Source organism: Terrapene carolina, unplaced genomic scaffold (genome assembly GCF_002925995.2).
Source record: "Terrapene carolina triunguis isolate 2854851 unplaced genomic scaffold, T_m_triunguis-2.0 Scaffold34898, whole genome shotgun sequence".
Taxonomy (NCBI): domain Eukaryota; kingdom Metazoa; phylum Chordata; order Testudines; family Emydidae; genus Terrapene; species Terrapene triunguis.
In genome coordinates, this window is record NW_020699249.1 from 2,408 (window position 1) to 13,358 (window position 10,951).

The 10,951-nt window shown below is 65.4% G+C and overlaps 2 protein-coding genes across 2 annotated transcripts in view; one reads left to right on the plus strand and one right to left on the minus strand.

Annotated features, from left to right (window-relative positions):
• Positions 1-3,626, plus strand: part of SLC26A10 (solute carrier family 26 member 10) — a gene marked incomplete at its 5' end in the record, with an annotated part of 5,991 nt that extends 2,365 nt beyond the window's left edge. The window contains 9 exons of the mRNA XM_026646324.2: positions 25-120; positions 737-843; positions 1,212-1,281; positions 1,625-1,798; positions 2,209-2,263; positions 2,628-2,713; positions 2,817-2,871; positions 2,979-3,085; positions 3,543-3,626. Of these exons, the coding sequence (XP_026502109.2) occupies positions 25-120; positions 737-843; positions 1,212-1,281; positions 1,625-1,798; positions 2,209-2,263; positions 2,628-2,713; positions 2,817-2,871; positions 2,979-3,085; positions 3,543-3,581 (789 nt within the window). The remainder of the gene's footprint in view (positions 1-24; positions 121-736; positions 844-1,211; positions 1,282-1,624; positions 1,799-2,208; positions 2,264-2,627; positions 2,714-2,816; positions 2,872-2,978; positions 3,086-3,542) is intronic.
• A 2,273-nt stretch (positions 3,627-5,899) lies between these two features.
• Positions 5,900-8,918, minus strand: B4GALNT1 (beta-1,4-N-acetyl-galactosaminyltransferase 1; the record flags this gene model as incomplete). Its single annotated transcript, XM_024206344.3, has 5 exons — positions 5,900-6,108; positions 6,829-7,066; positions 7,919-8,059; positions 8,199-8,386; positions 8,791-8,918. Coding segments are annotated over 5 exons (904 nt in total), but the record flags the coding sequence as incomplete, so codon positions are not given.
• Positions 8,919-10,951: the final 2,033 nt, after the last annotated feature.

Here is a 10,951-nt window from a genome sequence, read left to right on the forward strand (position 1 = left end):
CCCCCCCCCCCCCCCCCCCGCTAGGCTGTCCTGGCCTGTATCAATGTCACCAGCCTGCGCCAGATGGTCCTGCAGTTCTGGGACCTGCCCGAGCTCTGGAGGATCAGCCGGATTGACTTCGTAAGCCGCTGCGCCCCCCCCCCCCCCCCCCCCCTGTCCCCGGGCTGGGCAGGGCGGGCCCTGGGTTTGGTGCCGGAGCCGGGCATGCCGCTGCCCCAGGGTACGGGGTGTACATTGCCAGCTGGCCCAGCCCTCCAAGAGCTGTTCCGGGCCTGCTCCACCCCACTGAAATCGGCCGGAGCAGAGGACTGGGGCCCAGTACGTGCCAACTCCACCAGAGGCAGCGTTCTCCGGCCTATGGGGCACCAGCCTCGCTGGACCCATGGCGTGATCAGGGCCGTGCTCCTTGGTTACTAGCATTAGGGGGGGTTTCGATGACCTGGAGATGCTCCATTGTGCCAGGGCAGTGCTTGGCACAGAGTGAGACTGTCCCCGAACTCCCAATCGAACTAGACAAGGGGTTGGCGGCACGGAGAGGGCAGAGGCCCCAGGGCACACAGCAGTGCCCTACCCACTAGACCACGCTGCCTCCGGAGACTCTTCAGGTAGATTGGCCCCTGGTGTAACCTCACTGGGTCCTGTATGTGTGACCAGCGAGTGTATGAGCCCCGGTGGGACCAGCTGGCCAGACGTCTCCCTTCCCCGTCTCCCCTCTGACCCCGCACTCTCGTTCCAGGCTGTCTGGGTGGTCACCTGGCTGGCCGTGGTGGTGCTGAATGTGGACGTGGGCCTGGCCGTTGGGGTCGTGTTCTCCATGATGACAGTCATCTGCCGCACGCAGAGGTACCGGAGTGCCAGGCGCCCTGCCCTGTCCCACGGCCGGGCTCGCTTGCTGGCAACCTACAGAGCCAGGGAGCTGCATCCGGCTCTGGCATGGGCTGGGGGGCAGCTCTCTCCGCCCCCTGCTCCAGGCACAAGCCCCCCAAGGAGCCGGCCGGCCATGGCTGCTTGGAGACCTGGTGATCAGGGGAGGAGGAAGACGGGACCAGGGTTCCGAGGCAGGAATCTGCCTTCCCGGCTGCTGTCCCTGTCTTTGGCCAAGGCCCTCCCGCTGGGGGAGATGGGAATCTCTTCTCCAGCCGGGACCGGTGCCGGCCCAGCCTTGGCACGGCCAGACGCCTCCCCGCCTGATGCGCCTTCCTCTCCCACAGGGCCGAGTGCATGGCGCTGGGCAAAGCGGCCAACACGGAAATCTACCGGCCTGTCCAACGCCACAGCAAGGTACGGGTGCTGCAGGGCCTGGGTGCGACCTGGGGCTCCCAGCCACCCACCTGGGGCAGGCTGGCTGAGAGCGCTGGGGAGTGGGGTACATTGGGAAGGATGTGGGTGGGGGCTTGCCCTGGGCTCCATTCGGATGGCACCCAGACTGGCCTGCGTAGGGGGGTGTCAGTGTCCCGAGAGGCAGGGCTGATCTCTCAGCCCTCTTCCCCACCCCCATGGGGCAATTCAGCACCCAAACCTCCCTCTCTGTTTGGGGCGGGGGGGAGGGGAGGGCAGACGGACACCCACACCCACGGCCTGCCTCCCATGCTGCAGCCAGCGCTCTGTCCCGTCCCCCCCCCAGTGCTTTGAGATCCCTGGCGTGAAGATCATGGCTTACCACGCCCCCATCTACTACGGCAACCGTGACTTCTTCCGCGAGGCGCTGAGCGAGCGGCTGGGCCTGAGCCGGCTGAGGGGCGGCCGGGGGGAGAAGGCGCTGCGGGCCTTGGAGAGTGGGGCCCAAATCAGCACCGTGGTAAGGGGGCCAGCGAAGATCTGGGGGGGCTGCAGGGAGTAGAGGGGCAGCTCAGTCCTGGGGTGTGGGAGCAGGGCAGATAGGCTCGGACTTGCCCAAATCCTGCCCGTGCCCATGGGCCTGCTGGCCCCAGGATCGTGGGTGAGGGGCTGCTTTCCCAGGGGTCCTCCCCCAGCAGAACCCAGCCGCCGGCATGTCTCCGGAGATGCCCAGCCCTGGCCTAGCAGCGGCTTCTCCCCCCCACCCTGCCCCTGCTGTGGGGTCTCCTTGCCCTCCCCACTGGAGGTGGGACTTAGCTTTGGGCTGGAGGTGGCAGGGGGTATCTTGGGGGGCAGGGGATCCTGGCAGGGCCCTGGGCAGGGTTTTGGGTGACCACAGAGGTGGCATTAACGGGCTTGTGTTTCCCTCAGGAAAACTGTGTCCCCAGCTCTGTGCCCGATAGGGGAGCCGGGTGCCCCAGCTCAGGTACGCAGGGCCCCCCGCAGCTCCCACTCTCCGGTTGGGGGGGGCGCACTGGTATGGGAGGGGGCAGGCGTCTGTGTCACAGGTCCCAGCAGCCCAGGTGGCACGCAGTGGCCCCCTCGTGGGCTGGGAGGGGGGGCTGGGGAGGTGGATCCTCCTCCAGGGGGGTCTCGGCAGGGCAGGGTGGCAGCCCTGAGTCTCCCAGCCCCCGCCCCTCTGTAGGGAGGGGTCTCACTGGCAGCTGTGCTGTGTGGGGGCCCATCTGGCTGGGATCACGGGGCCTGGACCTCATGGGTGTCTCCGCAGAGCCGCCCCATCCTCACGCCGGGGGTCCGTGCTATCACCCCCTCCCCTCTTCTCCGGGCAGGCGCCGCTGGCAGGACCCAGGCCGCCATCCTCGACTGCAGCGGGATTGTTTTCGTGGACTCCGCCGGGGCCCGGCTGCTCATTCAGGTACCTGGGGCGGGGGGGCCCATGAGGGCAGGTGGGAGGCGGGGCTGGGACGTGGCTCTGCCCACTCCTAGAGATGCCAGCCTGCGCCCTCCTTGCCTTGCAGATGTGCGTGGCGTGCCAGAAGGCCGGCATCCGCATGAACCTGGCAGCATGTAACGGTGAGTTGGGGGGGGGGGTCCCCCTGCCCCTCTCCCAGCCCCTCAGTGCCCAGCGCTGCGCCGAGGGGGCTGGGCTGAGCTGCGTCTCCTCCTTTCGCTTGCTGCAGGCGAGGTCCTGGAGACGCTGACCAGCAGCGGCCTGGGGCAGCACCTCTCCCCACAGCAGGTGTTTGTGACGGTCCAGGACGCCCTCGCATCCATCACGCAGACCACGGTGAGGGGGCTGGTGCAGGGGTTCCTCTCTAGGGGGCGCCAGTTCTAATCTGGCTCTAGGCCCGGGGGGGCTGGTTGGGAGAGGGGGGGTCTGATCCGGACCTAGACCGAGTGGCTGGCTGGCCTAGCGGGTGGGGAATGGGACATGGGGCCTTTTCCCCTCTAGGGGGCACTGGCTCCAATCCAGCCCCAGGGTGGGGGGAACTGGACTGGCCAGAGGGCTGGGAGTGGGACATGGGGGGGCTTTCCCCATCCATCTTGGCTAGAGCCAAGCAGGGACTGACAGCTCCAGCTTGTGTGGGGGGGGGGGGGGGGGGGGGCGGTGGGGTGCGGGGGGGGGGGGGGGGGGAGAGCTGGGCTGCCCCACCCCATTCCTGCAGGACAACTGGCTTTGGCAGGGGGGCTGGGGGCAGAATGTGACTCGTGCCCAGGATTCACGCTGCTCTGTTTCCACCCAGGAAAAGGTGGCCGAGAAGAATCCGGCGATCTGGGTGTAGGGGACCCTGCCAATGGAGTGCGGGCACTGCCCGGCCTGTAGAGCCCCCGGGACCAGACTGGCTCTTGGGCCGTAAAAGCAGGTTGATCTCCAAGTGCTGTGAATTCCTGCTCTGCCCACGGGGCCTCCCCGGGACCAGGGGGCCAAGGAGTCGTTCGCAGACCACAGAGCCGGGGTGGGGCAGTTGCCTGCTCCCAGGATGGATGGAGCCTCCTGCCCCAGGTCTCCAGGGCGGACTGACCTACAGCGAGCGGCTCCCCTGGCCTGGCGCCCAGGCAGGGGGGCAGGAGCGGCGCAGGGCGGAGGAGGCAGTCCAGGTGCCTGTGGAGGCAGCGGCCTGTCTGCCCCTGCAGGCCCCCAAAGGATGTGGGGTTCCTTCCTTTGCCAAGACAGTTATGGGGGCTGGGCCCTCTACAGCTGGGAGGAGCACACCTGGGGGCACTGGCATTCTGGTTGGGGGAGGGGGGCAGCTCTGTGCCTCATCCCTCCCTGTCCCTGGGGGGGCCCTCTCCAGTGCCAGGGGAAAGAAAGCTTCACCCCACCAGCTGCAAGGTGATGGGGCCAGGACAGGAGCTGGAATTTAACCCCCCTCGCCAGAGACTCTCAGACAGGGTTTAAACCACAGAAAGGAACCAAAATCCCTTTATTTTATTGTCCTCCCCCAATTGTCTGTGCTGGAGGGGGGGTCCAACTCCCACAGCCCCCCCCCCTGGGGGGGGATGCTGCTTCAGCTGCTGGTGTCACAGGATGGCATGGCATTAGGGCAGGTGTCCCTGACCACTGCACGCAGGGAAGGAACAGCAGGGAATGTGCTTTGGCAGGCAGGGCCTCCCCCTGCCTGGGGTGGCCCCCTGCATCCAGCCCCCCCATGGGTTGAGATGGAGCCCAGCGAATAATCCCCCCCCACACACACACACACTGGCTGACTGCTGGCCCTGGCCCCCAGCACCACCTCCACAGGCTGCATGTGCCTCCTGCCCCCCTCCTAGAACATGCTCCAGCAACCCCAGGCTGGCATCACGCTCCCATCTTGCTAGCAAGGAGAGGTGCAGTGCAGAGCTGGGTCACTGGAGGGGGACATTGCAGCCGTGGGGGGACACAGCCTCTACTGTTACTGCCCCACTGGTTCGGAGGCCAACGTTTTTAAAAAACAAACAAAAAGAGTACAAAGTTTTTCTCTGGTTCTGCTAAAACACGACTGTAGGATTCAGGACCGAGGGGGCGGGACTTGGAGAACCTTTAGGGCAAAGAGAATACTTGCATATGGATTTTTTTTTTTAAATAAAAAACATCTTTTTTTCCCTTAAAACCTCACCTCTCTCTCACTATAGAAAACAGCAGCTGGGGATGGCAGCTCAAGCATCCCATCTGCCAGCCCTGGGTCTCCTGTAGTGCAGCCTGGCAGTGCCTGGCTCCTCAGTCGCTCACATTAAATACACACACACACACGCGACACAAACAGTCCCAGCGTCCTGCCGCCAGTTCCCACAGAGACCAGCCAGCTCCTGCCCCCCCGTATCCTAGATTAGAAGCCAGAACCCTCTGCCTCGTCCAACGCTCTGGTCATGGGGCCTTCTCTGAGCAGTGTGGGGCTGGCCCTTCGCCTTGTGCCCACGCTCTTGGATTCTGCGTAGAAAGAGTCCCCACGCTCCAAAAGAGACCTCAGCCACCGGCCGCCACTGGGAATGACTAGCCCCCCCCCATGGCCGTACCCCTCAACCCAGCCATGGGCGTCAGCCCTTCCCCTTGCTCGAGGGGCTGCCCCCCCCCCTGCAGTCTTTGGCACTTGACGTTGGAAATCTCCCAGGGACGGCAATGGGGGTGGACTGGCTATAACCACTTGGCACAAAATAAAATGGGGCCCTGGTGCTTGTCCTGGGGCAGCTGGGAGGGGCGGGGGCTGTGCCGGTTCTCTCCTGCATGGGGCGCTGGAGAAATCTGGCAGTGAACAGGGGCATGTCTGTCTAGTATAAAACAGCATCTCCTGGGGAAGGTGGGGGCTTGGCCACCGGGGTGCTGTAAGCTCTTCCCAGCCAGCCCTCACCCCCCATCCTGTGGTCCAGGGAATTTCCCAGTATCCCACTGTGCGACTCTGGATTTCCCTAGGGCCTGCTGGGAAAGTGGGGGAGCCTTCCGCCCCCCAGGGACACAGCAGGGCATAGGGATGGCGCTGGGTCTGGAGGCACCGGAGAACTGGGGTAGCAGGGGTCACCTCCCTGGCCTGGTACAAGGATAAAAAGCCCCAGCTCCATGGGGGGGGAGTGGGGCTCTCCCTGGGGTCCGGCTCGCTGGCAGGGCGGGGCCGGTAGCCCGGTGGGGCTAGTTGCTCGTCATACACTTGAAGCGGTTTTTGAAGTAGAAGAGGCCGTATTTGACGCTGCTGTCGCCCGAGGTGGGGTAGCGGAACTTGGCGTACTGCCTCTCGCTCTCCGACTTCTGCCAGGGCAGCTTGAGCTTGGACGCGTGATCCACCACCACGTCGGCGCACGAGCCCACGTGCAGCACGCCCAGCCCGTCGATGAAGAACTCTGCCGGGGAGAGGGCACGGGGGTCAATGCAGGAGGGGCCGGGTCAGCCGGCCCAGCAGTGTATGACTGGGGGTGGGTGCGGGCGGCTGTGGGCAGCGGGGATCGAACCAGCATCCCAGATCCTGGGTCTTCCCAGGATCTGACCCCTGAGACACCCCCCGGTGTCCCCTCCCACTGACCCCCTCCCCATCTGGATGCAGTGGGGGGGACAGGTTGCCCAGGGCTCCTGGGCACCGGGCGCTGCCGCCCCTTGGGATTTCGGGAACCAGGCCCCAGAGGCAGGAAACTGCCACAAAGCGTCTTGTTCCCCGGGTCCTAGCAAGTGGCAACTTCTGTTTAGCACGTCAGCTCTCCGGGTGGCACCGGCCTGCCTGGCTAACCGCCATGCGGTAATGCTGACAGCCCTATTGCCTCGGTTGGCCAGGGACCCCCGTGTGCCCTGCAATGGAGCCCCATGTTAGCACTCCCATGCCACAGAGAGGGAAACTGAGGCAGGGGGAGGTGACCAATGCCACAGTGAGTCAGTGTCAGAACTGGGCATAGAACCTAGGAGTCCTGGTTGCCCCCCTGGCTCTAACCACTAGACCCCACTCCCCTCCCAGAACTGGGGATAGAACCCAGGCATCCTGGCTCCCAGCCCCCGCCCCTCCTGCTCTAACCACTAGGCAGGTGCTACAGTGGTGTGGTGCAGCCCTGTCACAAGCCCTCCCCCGCACTCACCGAGGTGGGCGACGCGGCTGAGCCGGGGGTCAAACCCCACCTCCAGCACCTTGGCTGTGTGGGCCAGGAAGAAGTTGACAACGCCGTCGGTGACCACGCAGCCGGGGAAGCCCTCGAGGAGGTGGTGGTAGCCCTGGCGCGTCTGCAGGCAGTCGCCCTCCTCGCCACCCGCCTGCACGCTGATCTTCTGCCGGTAGGTGGTGGTGACCCCCGTGATCTCCCGCACTCCGCCCCCCACCTGCCAGACACACTGATGTGAGCAGGGGGATGGACGGGCTGCCTGGGGCAGCACGTGGGGCCCTGGGCCAGCTCCCACCTCCCCTGGGGGCCCTGGGCCAAACCCCCCCTCTCCTAGGCCAGCTCCCCCACCTCTCTTGGGCCACCTCCCCCGCTCCCCCGGGGGCTCTGCACCAGCTCCCCCCTCCCCTGGGTCTCCCTCCCTCCCCTGGGGGCGGTGTGCAAGGAGCTCCGACACCTGAATTCTTTCCCGTGACCCATCGTGCCCCGCTGCCCCCTGGGGCGAGGACTCGGGTGCCCCCAATGCACCGGGGCGGGAGCCGCATGGTGCAGGGGATAAGGATTTGGGGGTCCCCGTCCAGCTGGGACAGCTCCTGCGACTCCCACCATGTCATGTCCCACAGTGGCCACTAGGGGGCTCCCCTGCCCTCCCTGCGGGGCTGGCCCCATGGCTCCATGCTGAGCTGTGGGGGTGGGGGAGCGGCAGAGTGGGGGGCGGGGGGGGGGGGTTGGAATCCCCCCCTCGGGAGCCCCCCCCCCCGCGCCCAGGTGTGGCCGAACTCCCCCCAACATCCCCAGCCAGGCATGATCTGGGGCAGGGATAGCTCGGTGGTTTGAGCCTTGGCCTGCTAAACGCAGGGTTGTGAGTTCAATCCTTGAGGGGGCCATTTGGGGCAAAAATCTGCCTGGGGATTGGTCCTGCTTTGAGCAGGGGGTTGGACTAGATACCTCCTGAGTTCCCTTCCAACCCTGATAGTCTATGATTCATAACTGGACATCCTGCAATTTCCCACCCACAAGGCATGGCCGCCCCCCCCATTCACCCCCAGGCGCAGCCCCCCCCCACACTCACCAGGTCCAGGCTGGTTTTCTCCAGCACGTCCACCAGCTTCTCCACCCGGGTTCGGGGCGTGAAGATGAAGTCGTCGTCCACCCACAGTACGTACTTGGTGGTGACCTGGGAAATGGCCAGATTGCGCCCTGCAAACCAGCCCTGGGCGTGGGGTGGGGGGGAAGCAGGGGACACGTCAGTGCCTGGCCCGGCCCCCCGAGCCCTACCCCCTCCCAGTCTCTTCTGACACCCCCCCCCGGCCCTGAGCCCCAAGCTTCCCACGCCCGTGTCTCCCCCGCACCTTGCCGAAGGGCATGAAGTACTGCTCTATGTGGGGGCCCCCCACGGGCTCGGGGTGCTGGCTGTCGTCCGCGATGATGATGGTCACCGTGGGGTAGAAGCGGCGGATGCTGGCGATCAGCGCCCGCAGCTTGTCGTACCGCAGGAAGGTCTTGGTCGCAATGGTGACCAGGGCGCTGATGTTGTAATCTGCTGGGAGGGGGGCAAGAGGTTTGCAGGGAAGGGGAGCAGCACCCCAGGGAGGGGGGGAACCTGCCTTGGGGGGACAAGCGCCCCCTGCAATTCCAGCCTCAGACAGATGCTGCTGGGTGCCATCTGATCAAGCTGGAGAGGCTGAGATAGGATTCAGGGGAGGGAGGCAGTGGGAGGCTTCCGGGGACCCCAGTCATGCGAGGAGGTGCAGGCAGGATTCAGGGGGACCCCAGGTTGTGGGGGATAGTGGGGGGCAGGATTCAGGGGGACCCCAGGTTGTGGGGGATAGTGGGGGCAGCCTTGACCCTGAATACCGTGGGCTGACCTTTCCCTCCCCACTGCAGAAGCCCGTAGGTCACCCGGCACAAGCCCCCCGATCCTCACGGGGCCCTGGCACTCACCTCCACCATCGCCCGGGGCACCTGGGTTATAGAGCTTGGGCGTGGGCGTGTGGCGGATTCGGATGGTGAAAGACGCCTGGTGCCCATCGGTGGCAAACTGCACTGGAAAACAAAGGGGGAGACGGGCACTAGGAGGGGGAGGGGTCAGTGCAGAGGAAGTTCTGGGGTACAGGAGCCCCCCCCAGCAGGAGGGGTCCCCCAGGGGCCCAGTACCCCCCGGATTCCATGGCGGTCTCTCCTCTCTCCCGCAGCCCGGAGCGGGAGCCACCTCGACACAGGCCCCTTTGTGCTCCCGTCCCACAGCAAAGCTGGCCCCGGGACGGGAGGAGACAGGCCAGCCGCGTTGCCCAGCCAGTCTCTGCGGTTTGGGGGCTGGGAATATTCCCCTCCCCACAACACGACAGCCCTGGGGGCAGCTGCCCACTCTTTATGGTGCCCCGGATTGGCTTCCCCCACCTGGTGTTTTGCAGCTCTACCCATGCCAGGGCTGCCTGATGGCTCCGGATACTGCCCTCTCCTCTGGCCTCCCCCATGTCCTGAGCCCCCCTCCCCAGCCCCCTGCTCCGGAGCCTAGCACACGAGTGACAGCAGCCCCCCCCAGGGAGAACTGGGGTGTGACCCAACAGGCTCCAATCAGAGGCTGCTGGGGGGGGGGGGAGGAGCTCAGGCCAAAGGGGCAGACGTTAGGGGTGATGCCCCAGAGAGGGGAGTGCTGAAGACAGCACCAGCCCGTGGCCGCCCGCCCCTTGGAAAAGCAGATTTGGCAGGGGGGTGACAAAGGGGGAATTTTCTGCAATGTTCAGCTGAGGCCTGTGTGTGCCGCAGTTTCCCTCTGGACTTTGCCTTGCTACCCGGGGATGCAGATGGGTTCCAAAGCTGCTCCCGGGGCAGAGCAGGAAACACGGTGGCGGGGGGGGGGGGCAGTCAGGAGACAGTCTGGGGTGGGACGAGCGGGTCCTTAAAGGACTGGCTGAAACTGCCCCAGATCAAGGGAGGGGCTGCAGGATCCAGACAACGGCCTGCCAGGGGGCTGGGAGAGCCGTGGCAGCTCCCCCGTTGGTTGGCAGAGAGAGTCCGGGGGGCAGAGCCTGAAGGGGATCCCAGGGCAGTTTGGCTTTGATTTGTGCGTGCGCAGGGACACGGGGCCAAGTGGGAGGGCTGGAGCCCAGGGGCTCCGTCTCGGAGGCGTTGCGCCTGACCCTGTGGGACGCCTGGGTCCCTCTGGGAGTCCGGCCCGCTGCAGGGGCTGTGTACCAGCTGGGGTGGAGCCCAGATCCCAGGGACAAGAAGTACGGGGCCTGGCTGGGGCGCAGCTTGGACTGTCCAGAGAGGAAAAGGGGAAGGGGGCTAAATGGGAGGGTGGGAATATAAACACTGATGGGTGTGTGGGGGGGTGTCGGTCTTTTAAAAACTGCTCCATTCTGTGGCTGCCCCCCAATTTCTATGGTTGCGCCACCCTGACCGACCGGGCAATACCCTGGAATAATGCCCCATTGTGTAGTGCCCTTGTAGCAGGGCGATCACCCCGCTCCGGCCCTGAAAGGGTCAGAGCTGCCTGGGGAGGGCTGCAGCAGGGTAAGAGGGCTGGGGAAGCTGAGTGGGTGGCTGGTTTAATGAGGGCCCAGCTGGCCCTTATAAGAGGGCTGGGGGGAGCTGTGGAAAGGGAAGGGCCTGGCTGCTGGAAGCTGAGCAGGGCTGGGGAAAGGCCAGAGGAGCTGGGGAAGCGCTGGCCTGGAAACCCCCCAGGCTGCAGGCCTTGCTAAAGGCTAAGAAGGGTACTGGGGTTGCAGGGGGCAGGCCAAGGATAGGCAGAGGCAGCAGGTCCAAACCCTCCTTGCCAGTGATGAGTGGCCATTATACTGCAGTCTGCCCCAGGGCGCGGGGGCTAGATGGTGACTGGCAGTAGCCCAAGACTGAGGTGAGGTGGGGATAGGGGGTTGGGAGACGGCGGGGTACTGCACGGGGCGGAACCCTGAGGTAAGGGGCACTGGGGTCCGGGAGGGACACCAGGGCCAGCGGCAAGCGAGACACCGGCCTGCAGAGGGCGCTCCTGAGTGGACAGAGCTAGTTCCCAGGATGACCAGCAGGAGGCGCCGCAGCGGTGAGTCATTGCCCTGTTACAGCCTGTACTGATCCTGCCCTCTCCATGAATTATAGACTC